Here is an 18875-nt window from a genome sequence, read left to right on the forward strand (position 1 = left end):
AAAATGTCCCTACCCAGTGGGCTGGCTATTTGCACAAAGCCAACAAATCATTACTTAACAGAGGAAAAAGTTAAAAAAAGCTTCCATGTCCTCAGAGTCAACATGGTTCCGGTGGTAGCAAGGACATATGACAAAACAGCTAAGGGCCACCATCTTCATGCCACAGCCCTAGACACAAAGGGCCAAAGGCACAGGTAGCAAGTGGACAAATCCTCAGTGAAGGAGAGATGACAACTGTCATCTGCTTAGAGAGCCTAGGCACTCATGGAAACAAATTAAGACTACATAGAATTTTGCCTTAAATTCACCTGAAATGACTCCCCCCCCCCCCCGCTTTTTTTGCCTTTTATATAGTCCTGAAAGGAAAGAGGTTAGGAAAATGAAGTAGAAAGATACAGTCAGCACATCTTGGTTAGTAAGCTTACATTATAGTAATGGAGACTGTAGCAACATAGGAAAATTCATTTGATATAATTTTAATGGAAAGAAGCAATATACAGATGTGTGATTTAAAAAAGATACGTACATGGAGGAAGACTAGACATGGTATATAAATACACAGTACCATGAAACAGTTTTTGGGTTCAGAACAAAAGCATTATAGATCACTGTTTCTCTTCTCTATTTCCCAAACTGCCTAATGAAGTTTTATCGTCTTTATAAGGCAGTGGACCCAATATCTGACCCCAGCACATACAGCTCGTTAAGGGAAGTAAGATGTTCAAGAAATAAAACTACAGGATGGTCACTTTCTGCGTGATCATTCAAGAGACTTGGGCTTGCTCTTTTTTTAAACAAGGCAAGACCCTTTCTCTTTTTAAACAAGGTAAGACCCATGCAACTAACCTCCAAGAATCTTTGAGTGCAAAAAGTTCTAAGAAATTTCTGTATCAATCTTTTTTGATCGTCTCCTTTTCTCGAAGCGTGGCAGGAGCAGGACATCAGCAAGTCTAAACCTAACGAAGCACCTTACTAACCACAGAAGCAGCAATGCAGGAATGAGATGCCCAGAGTTTTATGTAAGCCTCTCAGGAGACAATCTACATGTCTTTATTTATATAAATTAATTAAGGATGGCCACAGACAGAATTTTTTTTTTTCTGTTGGAATCAACAGAGTCTAACAGCTCCCCCTAGAAGTAAATGCTATTGTGGTAGAAAAACGGACACAAAGAGACCATCAGGGCAAGACTGTCATCCTGTAAGGAATTCCACGTGGGCGTGAACGTGTTGCACACGTGGATGTAAGTACACGCACACATCATTTGCAATGTGTGTGCAGGGGTCCGTTGTAATGACACAGTTTCCCACTGTAACAAAAGACAGAAGAAAACGCCTCTGTTTCCATTAACTCTAAAATCTCCCCGCCAGTCCCCGGGCTCCCCTGCAAGGCTTTCCCTCGGTCACTGGCGACTGCATCTCTACCGCTTGGAGAGCATCTATTTGCTTTCTCCAGCAGAAAGGTGACCTTTTCTCCCCCAGCCCTGTCCCTGGGTCCAGCTAAGGCCCATGAAAGGCCAGTTGAGGAAACTGATTTCCCCTAAATACCTCTGAGAGGTTCTTTTCTGGGACTCGGGGCACCTTGGCTATCTCTGTAGCTGAAAATGGTACTTACTGGTTGCACTTGACACCTACTTCTCTGCTTCTCACCTTCCTGATAGCCTGCTTTTCAGTTACCGAACTGTTTACTTTGGCTTACAACAAGAGGGGCCCTCCCTCCTTCAGGTGTGTTTCCCCGTTCTCTGCCTCCATTCGTTTATTTTATTAAGGACTGAGAGTCAATATGCTCTTCTGGCAGCAAAAACAGTTCTGGGTCCTTCACCTTCTACCTCAAATTAACAAAAGAGCCACAGGTTTTGCGATACACTCACCCCTAATTTGGGCAGGATCCACCATCAAGTTAAATACTCTCTCTGCTGATCAAATCTTAGAAGGCCAACACTCAAAGGAGAACAATTTAACAATGTCTGGAAGCTGACTTTTAAATCTTTAACAGTAATGAAACTACCTAAAAGTAAAAAATGTGTTTTTAAAGAGTTATGGGAAAATCTTTAGCGGACGCTCAAAAAAATTACCTTGCTTAAAATCTTCAACCTTTCCTCACCAACGAAGCATCATGGAAAACTAGAGCTCTACTCCCATAACCTTACTTAGCGATCAGTTCTAGCTTGCCCTCCTCCCCCTTCCCAAAGCTTTTAGGACAACTGGTGCTCTAAAGTGGGTTACTGCAAAGCCGCCAGCCATGTCACCAACATTATCAACAATTACAACCACGTGTGAGATGAGCATCTTAAACACGGGAAAGTCAAAGGCACATGCTATACCAGAGACATCAAAATTAAAACCGCACCAAGGAAACGGGGCTCTCTGGGCACACTCATTAAAGTCACAGAAGGTGACAGATGCCTGACTTACACCAGGATAATTCTGCGTATGTGTCTACGACTCTGTATCCTTTATCTCGGCCAAATCTTTTTTTTTTTTTTTTTTTTTTTTTTTTAGCAGTTGAGAAGTTTAATACCAAATGTATCACCCAAAGGTTGTAATTTACTGTTGTGTCCTTAAGTGTCTAATGTCTTAGTGTCTTAATTTGTAAACCACTTTAAGACTTTCAGGAAAGTAAACAAACAAACAAAGAGTTCATGACGGTGCTAAAGGAAAAACAATTCCACCCGTCTTAATAACAAGTTGGGACTCCAGCCACGAGTCATCAAGAATTCCTCAGTCCCTGAAGTCATAGGGTTTGGAGTAAATCCAAATGGAATTTTGCTTTTTTAAATTCCTTATATTGCATTCCTATGGACTTCCTGTTCAAACCCTTGTGAGGCATTTTTATTATTCACAGTCACACACTTGCACCCTCATGTCGTGGGCTTCTGAGTTCCTCCCCCAAGAAGGTGCACAGTTAAATTCCCGAGGGCATTTGGAGATCACCTGCAGCGGTAAATAGGTTATGTCACTCACTGGCGTGACACTCACAGAAGGTTCTATGCATGTTTGTTCACTTAAACTCCCTCCTGATCAGTCTACATACATGCTTCAGACACAATCCTGGATTTGCAGGAAATACAGACGTTTATTATCATGAATTATTCATACGGTCACTTATCTGAAGTGTGTCTCTATAATAAGTCATAATTGTTTATCAGTTATAGTTTACAACATACAGTATGGTATACTGTAGCATTTCAACTGCTTAGTGTCCCAGATCCCTGGTGGTAAAGAGGTTACAAGCTGCTGCCCACAAGGAAAATTCTTACAGGCTGATGAAAGGCTGGTGAATGACAGGTGACACCTTTACGGCAAACTGGCAAAGAAGGAAAAGTCCTCACAAATAAAAATTACCTTTAAATATTTGCCAAAATAAATACAGCTGAAACTAACCTACCACAGCAAAATTTAAAAACTTAATTCTAAGGATGACTTGGCGGGGGGGGGGGGGGGGGAACGAGTGCAACAGGAGAGAGGACCTGGTTAACCAGTTCTAAGCTTCCTTCTGCAGTGATGAGACTTCTCACTGGGGTTCTCTCAACAGCTTTCATTTGTTTCCCTTTCCACAACGCAAACCAAACAGTTCAGATGGAAACGTTTTTGTATAATATCTTGGATGACCTTGAGTCTAGATTTAGTCAACAAATGCTCATTGAGTTCTTCCTGTGTGCCAAGCGCTAGAATAACACACAATCCTGGCACTCGAATGGATCACAACGAGGCAGAGACACAGAAATGTGAACTCTGACACAGTGTGAAAAACGTTATAACAGGGGCAGGAGAAAGTGCTATTTATGGGCACTGGGGGGTGGGGGGATGGCATTGCGTTTTCCTGGGCAGGGCAGGAAGTCCTCACAAAGGAAGCAGCATAAAATGGCAGGGTTTGAAGGATAAGAACGCATTCTGAAGGATGTAAAGATAATTTGGGGGAATCTGAAAGCGGACACCACACCCATTTTCCAGTTGCTGGCTTTGCCCCCAAACCCCTAGTTGCGACAGATAGTAGGAAGCATGTGTCGAACAGATCTCCTAATTTTTCTGCATTCTCAAAGGGTCTTTGCCCAACATAAACTTGAAACAAAGTTAGAAAGCCTACACCCTGAGACCAGTCAGGTATTAAATTTAGGAGTCTAATTTTCCCTTACCTGTGGGCTTTTAGTAATGACATGCAAATTACTAAAGCTCTATGGGAAGGTAAATGCTTATTATACTGAGATCATTAAAAAAAAAAAAGTAAAGTTGGAATCATTACGCACGTGAAATATATCCCCTCCAAAGAAAAAACAATTCACTATTCCTCTTTTACTACTAGTCATCCTTTATGTTTTCTCTCTCTTTGTAGCTCCTAATACCTTCTACTTTTCCATTCTCTCAAGAAAGGGTATCAGCCAAGCATTTCTGACTCCAGGGCACATGCTTACACATTCACACGCAGTTTAAAAAATATAATACATGACTGTTCTCAGAGCCAAATGTAGCTGTAACTATATATTTCTTTTGGACATGTTTTATGTTATAAAGCATGTAAATACTTTTTCTCCCTCAAGTTTTCCAGAACTCTATTGGCAAAGTCTTTTTCCTTTCTTTTTCCAAAGCATTAAATACAATTTCCTGAATAGATAGTCAATAAACTTGGTTGCTGAAAGCTCACTCACCTTTTCCCAACACAGCCTTTGAAAATAATTTCATCTCCTTCCAACCAAAAACACCTCTGGCTTCTTTTATTTGCTTATTTCCCTATAGAGGTATTCCATTTCTCACCCTAAATTTCTGCTTTCCCTTTCTGCTATCACATCTAAAATTCCTGTGTAAGGCCAAAAACTATGTTTACTGATAACCTACTATAAATCATCCCGCATCGCCCTTCAGATAATAAATCTTTTGTTCCATTCAGCAAGAAGTCAGTAATTTTCCTGAGCTCCACTTGCCCACGTATAGATACCCCAATTAACTAGACAGTTTAAAAGCCAAAGCGCTTTAATTAGAATTGTTTTTTTCAAGTGTAATGAAACAATGCACAATCTTGGTTAAGTCATTTTCACTTTGCTGATCTACAGAGTAGATAGTATACTTAATTTGCTTCAACTATGCAAGCCGTTTTCAGCACAGACACAACACTTGTATCGTGCTCTCGGCACAGCACACACACACACTCGCTCTATATCCAAAGGTACGAAGTTACCTACATCTTGAAAGAAGAAATTATCACAGCTTCTTATCTCTCAAAGTCACATCTGTTAAGTGTACCAGGGGCCCAGCTGCTGATGCTACAGATATATTTTACCATCCCAAGCACACCTTTTTAGGCCAGCAAGTCCACCACAACCCTGTAAAGAACCTTGTTCCTTGAACTTTTATCAATTGCTGCCCCATATTATCATATTCCACAGAATCGAGTGAATTTCATGTACTGGCGAACGCTTCCCCTCCAAACATTTCCACAGAACTCTTCTCTGCCGTCCTGTTAGTGCAGATACCGTTTTTGGAAGAGGTCCTCAGAGAGGATTTGATGCTTGGCACCAACCTCTCTTACTAGTTGGGTTACCAATAGCTGGAGAGCTGCATACAACCATGCTGGGAAGAATGTGGAGGCAAACGGACAGACTGCTGGAGAGCATGCCTTTCAGGGTGCTTGAGACACCGCTCACCCTGGCCCATGGCAGCGATTCTCCGGGGAAGGAGAGCTAAAGCACAGCACCAAGCGATGGGCATGAGAGGTACCAAACGGACCTTCTAGCACAGACTCTGATGGCGGCAAACACACTCTGAACACCCTGGCCACCGCTAAGAGAGAAGTGTTCTAGAAAGAAGGCCCTAGGCATTCAGACTGTCACTTACTGCCCCCACAGTTGAAAAGTTCTTAAGTTCTTAAGTTCTCAAGCTAATATGCACCAACCAAGCAGGAAGAAAACCAAATAAAGAGCTACTGATATACCAAAGAAGAGCAGAATAGAACCTAGCTTTTCATCAAAAGCTCCGGTTAGTAAATGAACACCAGCCACCCTCAATGGCTACTTCAGACACCGCACCATTACTAGCTATCCAGAAATCTACCCTGGAAGGACAGATGGGATAAGATCCGGAATAGGATTTAACTTCGGATGTCATCCAAGAAAAAAAAAAAAGAAAAGAACAGAAAAGAAAAGAAAACAGAGCAAGCCACAGTACTCCACAACCCAGAAAGGTTTTCTGTTCAGCAACATAAAATGTCTATCCAGTTATTAGTAATCTCATAGCAGTTTTGTTGCAGACTGGAGGGGAAAAAAAAAAACCTCTTTGGGAGCAAAAAGCAAAATATCACAGAAAACTGAAAATTAAATAAGTTCACATTGCTAAGGATTGGTGGCTTAGGTAATTGAACTGAAAGTGAGAATCACAGAAGAGATCTACATAATAATTAGCTGCTGAGTTTTCTCCAGTCGCATACTCCCAAATGGAGTATTTAGCATTCAGCAGACTTATTAACGAATAAATGCCCGACTGGAATTAACTAGCACCTCATTCTGGAAGGCTGCTCTTGGCAAAAATGTAATATCCACAAGGCAAAGCGAGTTGATTGCTGGCGTACACTGTAGGCTGGGCTGAGCGGTCCATTCTTTGGAATAATTCATGTTACGTCAAGTTTCAGAGCCACAGGTCCACACCGCCTGGACAATATGCAAAGGATGGGTGAGGTTTCTAGACCCCAAGAGACAACTTCCCAGGCTTCTCAGCTGGCCTGTTCTTGAAATACAGTCGGGGCAGACTCGCGGTCTCACAGGCACGCAGAGGTAATGGGGAGGGGGGGGCTGGCGCGGCGTGCGGGGCGTCCCTTTGCAGAGACTCCCCATCTCATCCTCCCCGTGCGAGGCGCGCAAGGGCCACTACCGCCGCCCCCCCCCCCTCCGTGCAAGGACTGCTCTGTTTCTTTAAATCCAGCCTGCTCCTTAAGGAAACTCCCTGGCAAGTGAAAACAGCAGCAAAGGTAAAAGAATGCCGGGAATTTGGCTGCTGCCTGCAGTATTAGGAAGAACAGCAATTACTCAACTCTCTCCTAGTGTCAGAGGCAGAAATGAGCATGTGAATGTAGGCAAGTTTCGGCCTGTCTTTGCTCAAGCGTCTCCCCTTGTGTATCTGTCACCTACCTACCTCACAGTCATCGTAATTAATGAAGTAAGGGAGGAAAATGGAGAAAGAGTGAAGGCAGCAGGCCAGCACATTCACAAGAGAGAGGCATAAATTCTACCCCGAACCCAGGCTGGGCCAACAGTCACCATGGCTTACAGATTGCCAGCATTTAAAGACGTCAATAACTTCCCGATAACTGTGTTTTGCCCTCTCCACGGCCTTGCAGTAAACAGAACTATGTGAGAATGCTTGATCTTTTCCTGCAGGCCCTTCCGTCGACAGCACTTGGCAAAGAGTCCTGTAGACACGACCACTTCTCCCTTCCCTGGCTCTGCAAACACAAGGTAATATTTGACTCTTGTGCCCCACTTCTAGGTCATAAAAACACAGATCTTATGACCACAAGGGACTTCAGATATCATCGGTTCAGTTCCCGTGCCTTCAGGCAGGCAACTACTAATTCCCTTTAGACAAATTAAGGCAATGTCAAGGGGAGCTGAGGTTTTATCTGAGTTACTGAGCTACTGAGGGATGAAAGCAGACCCGAAAGCACGGCTACTTTGTCTCCTGTACCATGTATATTCTCACATGCAAGAACGTTGTGTTATTTATCTTTCTGAGCAGTCTTAAAACCTTCCTGCCACAAACTGGTATATATATATGAACGCATTCATTCTTTTGATTAAAACATGGAAATTTATTTGGCCTTTCATTTTGACGTCACAGACAGTGGTAATAAATTTCCCTACGATCTGTCTGAAATAGAAGAACTCAGTAGTTCTGAAAGACACACAGCGTACTCAATCTCCCTCAAACCGTTTAAACATCTTTCTACTTTGGTTTTCAGAGACACAACTATCTGTTTATCCCTTTTTCTTCATGCAGAATGTAAATGTCCGGGTCTTCAAAAAAGCAAAGGTGCCGGGGCGCCTGGGTGGCACAGCGGTTAAGCGTCTGCCTTCGGCTCAGGGCGTGATCCCGGCGTTCTGGGATCGAGCCCCACATCAGGCTCTTCTGCTATGAGCCTGCTTCTTCCTCTCCCACTCCCCCTGCTTGTGTTCCCTCTCTCGCTGGCTGTCTCTATCTCTGTCGAATAAATAAATAAGATCTTAAAAAAAAAAAAAAAAAGCAAAGGTGCCAACTATGGAAAGTGAGGAAAAAGGGGAAACCATGTGAAGGTTTTCCAGATCTACATTCGACCAGATAATGGAATGTTCTGTCTCTCCAGAATTATAAACACACACTGAGGGTACCCAGCACACACATCCCACATGTGTGGTTCCTCACATGTGATGGGTCTGAAGTGGTCTGACTAATGCTTAAGATGAAAAGTCTAGCTCAGGGCAAACTTCCTTAAGGTAGTTTTACCTTATTTTGGCAGGTCTTCTGGAGTCTTAAGAAAGAAGTACCACAGCTCTCCAATGTTGAGATGTCTTTTGTTTTATCACAGCTGTGAACCGTTTCACTTGTGGCCTTTGGATAAGAAGCTAAATACCTTACCTCTTGTAGACCCAGGACTTTGCAGGCTCAGGTTTCATTCTGTCCTGCCAGAAATTCCTTTCTGTTTTGAATCTGAGATGTTTGTTTATGGTTTTTGTTTTGAAATGCTAAATAAGACAGGCACAGTCTCTAGTTACAGCCTTTATCTTTTCTTTTTTTTTTTTTTTTAACCTTGCTATAGCCAGAGTGGCTCATTGTTAAGGACCAAGGACTTCCCTAAAATTTCCAAAGAGCAGACTCTTCAAATTGTCTTCTCAGGAACTTGAAATGTAAAATAACACCTTAAAATATAATTAACACTTAATTTTTGTTCTTAAATGTTCATAAGACAAATGTTCCCAGGTGGTTTCAAATTAGGGTGTTATTTTTTGATGTGACAAGCACATACTTAAACAAAACCTTGAAATTTCAAAACAAAACCTTGAAATTTCAAAGTTTATCTCACCTTGCTTGTAGGTTACATGTTTGAATACCAGCACTCTTGATGAAAGATAGAGGCACTACAATGATAGGTACTAAAAGTGTTTCTGGAAGAAAATTCAATTTCTACTGTGTGATAATAAGGTTTGGTTGTCAAGAAGGAAATAAAAAAGAGTTGTAAACTATTGACTGCAAGGATTGTATCTTCATCAAGTTCTTTCTCCTTGTTCCCTAAGAGCCGGTATAAAGCATTTGCCTTGTGAGTCCCCAGCCCATATTCACTGGATAAAAATGAAACACATTTGCAGGCATGAAGACAGTGCAGCAGTTCTGTCTTCCTAAAGCGGGGGCCGCACCTGCAGTAGGAACTAGAGACAAGAACTCAGGTATTTTAATTGTAGGGGTTCTTTCCCAGAGTTCCATTGTAGCACAAAGATGCTGCAGAGAAACCACAAGACAAGTCCACGGGAAAGCCACAGTATTAGTCCACAGGAAGGATGGCTGGCACTCATGGGATCAAGAAAAGCAGTGCAGATGTCCTCTGGGCCGCACACCATCTCCTGCTCACTCTTAACCTGCCCCTTGTCTTTGACTCGGCTGTGAGGGCAGCTCCTTCTCTCCTTCCCTCCTTCCTTCCTTACTTCCACAACTGCACTGATTCCAGCCTTGCCCTGGTGACACTCCTGGGGTCTCCCATGTCTCCAGGGATGCCCTGAAACCCACAGAAAATGTCTAACAATAAAAGGAAATTTAATTCACTTCCATTAAACCACAGACCATCAATATTAAGATATGTCACCTTTTAAAAAGTCTTAGTTTGAAATAGCTCTCTGGTACTAAGAACTCAAACCACAAAATCAAGCAAATGTCCACATTCTGCTGAAACAGCAAAGAGGCCAGGAACTACAGCAGGATGGGATGTGACCGTGAAGGAGCTGTATGTCACAAAGTGCATTTTTTTTTAAACTTCTATATAAAGCTAACAAAGAAGAAAATGAAAAAGGAAGAAGACAGAATGAAAATGCGAATTAACATTTTTAAAAAAAATCTATTTGGTACCAGGAATTACACTCTACGCACACCAACACACACGTTATCTATGTAATTATATGTATGTATTCTCTCCAATCCTCACTACAACATCTACTTCACAGAAAGCCATGAGTATTCCCTTTTTACAGATGGGAAACTGAAGGCCAAAACAATGCAAGCTGGTTGTTCACAGTTAAAAAAATAAGAGCTGAGATCTGAACACAGGTTTGTCTAGTATCAAGACCTACCTTCTTTTTCCCTAAAACACCCTGCACAGAGGAGTGGGAAGCGGGAAGGAAGAGAGCGCACCCGCAGGCCTCGCTGGGTGCCGCACCCCCCACTAAATCCTTCCCGGTACTTAGATCCCCTCTCTGCTGCTCCTGAGATGCTTATCACAGGGCTTCACAGTTGCAGGTAGCTGTCTTGGATAGAATTGCCTCAGCTATCTGCCATTAGCCCGTGGCCTCTGTGAAAGCGGGGTCCCTATCTTATTTTGGCTGAAAAATAACGATAATAGCAGGTAACGTTATCAGGCCTCATGGGCCATGCTCTGTTCTATACGCTTTACACGGACTGGGTTCTTGCTCCCAGGATCAGCCGCTTCGGCATCACCAGGGAGTTTATTAGAAACGCAGAATCTCAGGCCCCACCCAGACCTGCTGAATCAGGACCTCCATGCTGAACGAGATCCCCAGGTGATCTGTGCGCACGTTAAAATTCCAGAAGCACAGTTTTATCTCATTGAATCCTCACAACAAACACGCATGCTACCTATTACTATTTACCAATGGGGAAACTGAGGCTTCGGGAGGCAGCATCGGTACAGTACAGCACAAAGACCAGACCCACAGCAGCTGCTCAGTAAATATGTGTGGGCGGAAGGACGGCAGGGAAAACAGGTAGGAAGGAGAGGACTGGCTAAATGTCTGACCTCTAGTTCTGGCTAGTTTGTACCAACTGCAGCAGCAGGTGGGACTGGGGCCCCAAACCAGGCGAGCTGCAGCAACCCAAGCTCTTCCTTCGCTCAGGTCGGGTCACATCCTGTGGTGACCAGCAGTGTGAACACTCCAGGAGCTAAGGGCAAACTCTTCCCCCAGAACATAAGGTGAAGAAACATGTATAGTGCTGATGACAGTGAGGTTAGGTGTCCTTCTCTTCGCCAAATGAAATATCAGCCCACAGATAAATGGTTACATTTATAACTCATACGATGTAACACAAAAAATTTCAGCTTCCTCCCTATTTTTACCCAAAATATACAAATTATTTAGACAAAGTTTAACAAATGGGCATCTGAAGAAAGGCAGCAAATAGCTTGAGGCCCTTAAATAAGTTTATTCAATGCACTTATGATGTTGGGGTAGAAGACAGGAAGGGACCTGGGCTTGATAATTTGTTCCTTTTCTAAGAGTCCAAACTCTGTAAGTACTGATGATCATGACTCAGGTAGGGAGGATTAAGTGGAACAGCAGAACGCACCCGTATCAAGTTGTTTTACTTATACTGGTTAGTACCTTTGTTGTTATTAAGTGTTATCACCTGCCAGTACCTCTTCCAAGTGCCTCATAGCAATTCACTCACTGAGCCCTTCCAGCAACCCTATTATTAACCCCACCACACAGACGGAAAACTGAGATGCACAGACGTAGATGGGCAGATCTGACCTCAGAAGCCAAGTTTAACCATGGCACAGTTTGATCAAGGTGTAAGTCTTCTGCATGGGAAATTATTACTTGGGGCTGGGGAAGGGAGGTAAGGAATTGAAATCTGTTCACTTTGTAAAAGAAAAAAGGATCTTTTAATATTTTTTTTTCATGTGGGCCCAACATGAACACTTAGAAATGTTAACTTTCAGAGCTTTCTTAAATTTAAGTCTATTCACCACTCCTCTGACCAAAAGACCGAGGTCTTGTTGAAGCACAGAGGTTTTTCGTAATTTGACCGGGCTAACTGGCCAAGACAAGCAGCAGAGAGTGGGTGAGATGGGAAGATGCTTGATATAAAGGGACACCTCTCAGCTCACTGCCCACGCTCATCTGCCTAGTGGAACAAGCTAGAACACGGAGAAAATCACTCTGGAAAGGAAACTTGCCATTCTGAACCACAGCTAGTAAAGCATTAAGAATGCAGCCTCATTCTCAGATGTTGGGAAACACTGGTGTATGTTGCACAGGCTCTAAGAAAGGGTAGGATCCCCATCCCTCCGCAAAAAAGAGCTCCTATTCATACTTCTGAACCTAGTTTGAATTCAAATTCCCCTTTTCAGCTTTGCCGTCAGAGCCTGAAAAGATCATCTCAGATCCTGCGATTCCTAGAACAAATTTTAACCACCTACTTCACTTGCCAACTAATCACATACACACTTGCAAAATCATTTCTACTTGGCTTGAACTTGTATTATTATGCAGACTTTTTAAGGTCTTGCTGCCTTATTCTTTATTGAGATGAGAAGAGTGTAGAGGAGGGCCACCTGGGTGGCTCAGCGGGTTAAGTGTCTGCCTTTGGCTTGCGTCATGATCCTGGGGTCTGCAGGGAGCCTGCTTCCCCCTCTCCCTCTGCCATTCCCCCCTTGTGGTCTCTGGCTCTCTGTCAAATAAATAAAATCTTTAAAGAAAAAAAAGAAAGGAAGGAAGGAAAAGAGTGTACAGGGTAGGGAACACATTTGAGAGGGGTGTTCCCCAGCTGCCCTCTGGCTCAGCAGAAGGCCTGGTACAGAGTAGGAAATCGACGAATGGGTGATTGATTTCTATGCAAAGACAAGTCAGATCTCTGAAAATTCAGCTTTGGAGAATTCAGTCTCTGAGAAGGAAGGCTTTCCGTCTGTTACTCATACGTGTTTGGCTAATCCAGTTTCCTCTTCAAATAATTAACTGAGCTGTACTGGGGTGTCTTCAAAATCCTGACAGTGCATGTGCCACCAAAGACACCTGACCTTCCAACCGTCTTACCCTGGCTCACCTGGCAGTGTCCACACGCTAAAGCAGCACCACCATCCCACCACGTTACTGACGTCGCCTGAAAGATGTTAAACACACCCACATTTTTTCAAGAATTTCACAATTAACATCTGGAATGCGTTTTGGATTATTCTTCAAAGGACGACACAGTTGCCCTAAGATGAATTCAATATTTTTCCTTTCTCCCATTTGTCATTCTTTGGTTCTCCCACTCCCTTATCTTTTTAGAGTCATCTACTTACTCCTCCCAACTTCATAATGCCTGTCCCCAGCACCCCCAAGCCGTTCCCTTGTTTATCCAAGTCATCGCATCTCACCAAGCCACACGGAACACAGAAACCTGCTCCATTTCACTAAATACCTCCTATCGCTGGATGTGATGCCCATAGGATTCTTCAGACAGTTTTCTTCATGAAGCAACCTGTTCACAACTGCATTGCCAACATCCTTGCATGGGGATTCTCCTGGTCACTGTTAAGCATGAATTAATGGCAGCAAATCTCTCTAGATGTGCTATTTTTGCCTCTGGTACTATGCACTTCATTTGCCAAGTGTTTTATGTGACTGGATTCCTGAATAACAGGATTCTGTCAGCTGGAGAGTCAAAGTGAAGGTCACCACTCCTGTCATTTGTATATGTACAGTGAATAGTCTCTCCATATTTTGTCAATATTTACTTCTGGGAGGAACTAATTATTTCCTTGTTTACTTGCATTGGTTTCTCTTCCCATACCCTAGCACCGTGATTTTATAGGCCCTCTGCTGGCTTTCTCTAAGAGCTCGCTCCGCCTGAAGACTTTTGAGAGGGAAAGCAAAACACATTCCGCAAAAACAAGGAGTCCTGGGTGTTTCCAGTTTTCAAATGCCAATATAATAAGAGTATTAACTTTGCCCCTCCCCCTCATCTTTTTAATTAGTAAAATTTAAATCCATGGACTCTTGATTGCAAGTCCTCCATTTCAGAGCAACAAGAGGAGATCTGTGAGGCCTGTGCATTAGCCAGATGGTCTGGTTTGGGAAACAAACCTGCCACCTGCAGCCTGACCTCGGATCCTCCATTCTTTTCCAAGGAGCCATGATCTCCATCCCTCACTGTCTCCCAGGGTTTTGAAAAGAAACTGTAAGCACCCACCACATAACCATAGTATGGTTCTCCTCCTCATTACCCCCATGAAAACTAGGTGGAAGGAAACGTTAAAATACCTGGGAGAAATAAAAGGACTGTGTTTTGAAGGAGATAGTTTGGTAGATGCCATGGTTAAAAAAAAAAAAAAAAAAAAAACCATGGAAAGTTCCACAAAGATGAAGCTCCCGAGTAAATATGCACTGGGGGGAAAAGAGTTGGTACTTACCTATCACAACAATCACCTGTCTCTAATATAACAGCTTTCTCGGGGCAGAGCCTCTCAGTAATGTCTGCCAGGTCCCAATCACTCTGTCCTCACAAACTGCCAAACTCAAGCCATCATGTGCCCTTTTACTACATAGAGAGAAGGCTGCTCGTGCTCCCCCCACCTTGCCCCAACCCCTCACAACAGAAGCATAATGTACAATTCCACATAAGAGGGAAAATGGTCCTCACCCCCATCTCAATATAGAATCCTCATGGTACAATCAGAACATTCTTCCTAGAAAATCCCACTTGGGTAATTTTTCAAAACTCTGTCTTTGATCTCCCATCCAATCTTCTTCCTCAGGAGTTCAGAATTCAAACTCGTTTCTCTGGCTTCTAGGCGATTTACCTGGAGGCAGGCAGCCCAGCCATGGAACAGGCCGCTTTGGAAGTCAGAAAGGGCAACAGGCACTCACCTAATGAGTGGAAACAGTAAAGAGACTTGTGCCCTCCTGGGGGCCAGAAAGCACTTTTTAGACTGCGAGAGAGCAGAAAAAACTTGAGGTACTTGGCTCTGTGGTCGATTTTTAAAATGCATTTAAACCAAAAACTTTTTTTTTTAAAGGAATGATTTGGCTGATAACAATCTAAACAATGCTGAAAAGACCAAGTGTACATGTCACATGACTCACAGGGCACAACTCCTCACATTACTTAATCTTTCAGAAAATATTTTTTCTTCACAATTCTTCCTATGGAGAAGGCTGTTCATCCATTTGCTCAATGCACATTTACTGAGAGCCTCTAAGGGCTGACATGCCTTAAAAACTTAAAACAGTGAGCCACAGGTTGGAAGGGGTCCATTTTTGCTTCTGATTTATCTAACTCATTATGTGAACCACAGTTAAAAAACATGATTTTTTTTCACCACAAAGCCAGAATGGAGAGTAACACAAATAAAAACTAGTGCAATTTGGCAAACGGAACAATGTAAATGGTATTTAATTTATGTCCTCGAAAGCCGGTAGATTAGTCATGATAATATTTCTATAATGTGCATATGATTTCTCAGCGTAGCCAATTAAGTAAGTTTTCAAAACAGTTTTCATTAACAGATACAACCAGTAGGGGTCATTTTAGTGCAAAAATTGCAACGAAAGAGACTTCAACATGAATAAAATCCATCAGTTCCTATTCACGTCAGTTATAATAATCGTGCTTCAGTGTGTGAATTTCTGAATAAAAATGGAAACTGAGGGAAAGACTAGCCATTGAGAAGTTTCTTACAAATTAACAAAAAAGAGTCAGCACCTTCTAGATAATTAACGGACATTTTTTAAAGACTCCTCTAATTTTGTAAAAAGAAGAAAAGGTTATTTATCCTATGTTTTCCATAAATGTTGTAGTAAAGTGAAAATACTTGAAATTTCAGACAGACGACTGACAGCATCTGTGTAAATCCAAACACTGTATCATGCCACGTAGCCCTGTTCTTCGTCCTTTGGTTTAATGGATTTAGAATACAACTTGACTGCTGCTTTTAGAATTCTAAAAAGACGAGATTAAAAAAAAAAAAATGCTGAGCGCCCAGTTTTGGCAACTGAAAACAGTCCTGCTAAATGAGAAGTGTTGCTAGAGAACGTTAATTGCGATATAATCATGGAAACAAGTACTTCCAAGCATCTTCGAGGCTAATACCAAGTGCATGGGGTGTTACCAGAAGAAATCAAACTAAGAGGGATCACATCATTTCAGAGGAATGAAAAGCTCACCGACAAACTGCCAAAATAACTCTATACCGTGATACCGGAAGACGGCTGCCAAGACACTCGATTACGGTGCCTGCTCCCCAGCTCCGCCTTTCCTTCACCAGAAACACATCGAGAAGAAACAAAACAAGGGTTAAGTCCTTCTCAGAGTATACCAGTTTCCACTGCAGTTAGCCTTGTTTCATGTCGCTTGTTCTTTTTCGATTTGTGGGAGGCTGGCTTAAGTAAATTATACACTCCAAGTGGCAGGGCTCGAAGACGCATCTTTCAGTCCAACTCATTCAGAATTCCCCAAATCAAACACATAAAACTGTATCAGAAGTTAACCTCCCGGCCACTTTTTCCTGATGTGAGAAATAAAAACACATGCTTTAACATGGGACTTAACACCAGTTGGGAGGCTTTTGTGTTTCAGGCAGAAAATAAACTCTTCTCATCCAATGTCCTAAGGGCGCAGCAGCGCGCGGCCCCTTCCCTCTGCGAAGAGCTCCCTTCGCTCCATACTGCCCACTAGCTTCCAAACCAGAAAAGCCTCCTTGATTTTCCAGAACTGTCCAAACTCTTAAAAACTACAGGTATAAATAAATGTATGTGTATTTAAAGACAATCACAGAATTAAGTCTTTTAATAGACCCATTTTATCCTTAAGACCGCCACCTTCTTTTTCAGTACCTCGGCACGATAAACACATGCACACAGAAGGATGCCTCAGAATAAACCCTTCCCTGGTGTCCTGGGTCTGGCTGTGAGTAGAAAGGAAGGGACCAGGTCAGAGGGCGCCGGCCCCTCCTCCTCGCCGCCCCTCCAGAAGTAAGGCAGCCGCTCTGCACCAGGATGCCCCGGAACAGCATCATCACCCCGACGTCAGCCCGAGCAGGGATCCCGCTTTTAACTGGTGCTCACCGAGTCCTGCCCAGTAGCCAAATAAAAAGAACTCACTGCCTCTCTCTAGTCCCCCAACCAGACCAAGCACCCGGAGGCCGAGGCAGGCAGGGCTCAGGGCGGACACCCGCTCACAGGGGTCCACCCAACGAGGGGAGGCTCACTACTCTAATCGCCTTCTCCCTCCGTCAGTCTCTACACCGAGGTGCACAATGCCTCGTGGAGAAAACAGAACAGCCCTCGCTGTCAAACAAGCAGAAGGAACCGGCAACACGATAGGAAACACGCGGATATCTGATCTTAAAAAGCAGCCACGAATAGTCAGCAACAACTTTTCACTCCTAGGTGCGACACCCCCCCACCCCCCTCCGCCCCCATTCAGAAGAGAAAGGCTTTGACTGTTTTCAATAGGCAAATAAATGAGTAACCGCCGTATGTAACTTCCCCTGGGCTGACATATTCCGGAGCTGAAACTGATTTACATGCGAAGGAGGAGGAAGGAGGTGAAGGAAGAGCGCAAGGAAAAAATAATAAAAGAGTCACACAGGGAGTATGAGCTGAAGACACGTCTTCTTGCCAACAGAAAAAGGGACTTCCGAGAACGGTGTGCAGCACTCGGTAGCACACTGCGCTAGTGCGGGGAGGGCGGCACGGCCGGACTCCCCGAGGGGCTCGCGACAGCCTCCGCAGTGCCCACCTCGGGGCGCCCCCCCCCCCAGTCCCAGCCCGAACGGCCACACTTGTGCGGGTCTCTGCGCGGCCACCCCCACCCGCCCCCACCCACGAAATCCACCCTGGCCCGAGGCCCGCCCAGCGTCCGGGGAAGCGGGCGAGCGGGAACCAGGGGAGCGGGGCCCTCTCCCGAGGACGGTGGCCCCCTCCTCCCGCGGAGCCCTCTCTCCTCGGGAAAGTCTCGGCCAAACTTTGTTCAGCGCAGCCAGGTGGGAGGGGGCCCGCGGCGGGCGGCCGTACCTTCGCATACGCCCACTTCGTACTCGGTGATGGAGTCGCCATTGAGCGGGGGGCGGATGACACAGCGCAGCCCCCGGTCGCAGGCTCCATGGAGCCCGTAGGCGCCGCCGCAGCTCTCGTTCCTCTGGCGGGCGCACATGTAGCAGCAGCCGCAGACGCCCTGCACGATGCTCCCGGGGCAGCTTCTGGGCTCTTCGCACTTGGACTCGTCGCAGGGCAGGCAGACCAGCGCCCGGGTGCCGGAGCGCGCCAGCAGCAGCAGCAGCCCCAGCAGCCAGACCAGGAGGTGCCCGCAGCCGGCCAGCCCCCTGCCCCCCGCCACCAAGTACATCCTCCTGCGCCGCCGCCGCCTCCTCCTCGCAGCCGGGCCGGGAGCGGGGCGGGCGTCCTCCCCTGAGCGGGGCACACGCGCCGCCGCCGCCGCACCCGCAGCCCGCGGTCCTCGCCGCCCCCCTCGGGGCCCCCGGGGCGCGCCTCCCCTCGCGGGGCGAGGCCCCCGCCCCCCCCTGCGGGCCGCGCCGACCCCGAGCCCACTAGCGTTGGCGCCAGCGGTGGCTTCCCCTCCTCCTCCTCCTCCCGGGAGGGAGGGGGGAAAAAAGAAAAAAAGTTTCCTCCCGGCAGCTCCGGTTCAACCCAAACTTCTGGCGGCGGCAGCGGCGGCTGCGCTGGGCTCCAGCTCCGGCTGGCGGCGCCTCCTCCCTCTCCTCCTCCGCGTCGGCCGACCCCGCGGCGGTGGTGGCGGCGGCGCAGCCTCCGGGCCGGTCCCCGCCTCCCGAGCCGCCGAGTGGGCGCGGTGGCGCAGCAGAAGATCCGCGGCGTCCGCTCCGCGCGCCCCGCTCGCCTCACTCCTGCGCGGCTCCTCCGGGCGCTTGTTTATGGCTCGAGCCTCCGCCGCTCGGGCTGCGCCCTCCCC

At 45.4% G+C, this 18875-nt stretch overlaps 1 protein-coding gene across 9 annotated transcripts in view; it reads right to left on the bottom strand.

Moving 5' to 3' along the window:
- CRIM1 (cysteine rich transmembrane BMP regulator 1) overlaps positions 1-18395 on the bottom strand; it is a 187638-nt gene extending 169243 nt beyond the window's left edge. For 4 of the 9 annotated variants that reach the window (XM_057309227.1, XM_044391147.3, XM_026478812.4 and 1 more), the window contains exon 1: positions 17963-18356. In XM_057309227.1, coding sequence (XP_057165210.1) covers positions 17963-18293 — 331 coding nt within the window. In that variant the 5' untranslated portion in view covers positions 18294-18356. Of the gene's footprint in view, positions 1-17962 lie in introns of all 9 variants that reach the window. The other 5 variants (XM_048222724.2, XM_048222722.2, XM_048222723.2 and 2 more) reach the window with 3 other exon arrangements.
- Positions 18396-18875: the final 480 nt, after the last annotated feature.

This window comes from Ursus arctos, unplaced genomic scaffold, assembly GCF_023065955.2.
Source record: "Ursus arctos isolate Adak ecotype North America unplaced genomic scaffold, UrsArc2.0 scaffold_8, whole genome shotgun sequence".
NCBI lineage: Eukaryota > Metazoa > Chordata > Mammalia > Carnivora > Ursidae > Ursus > Ursus arctos.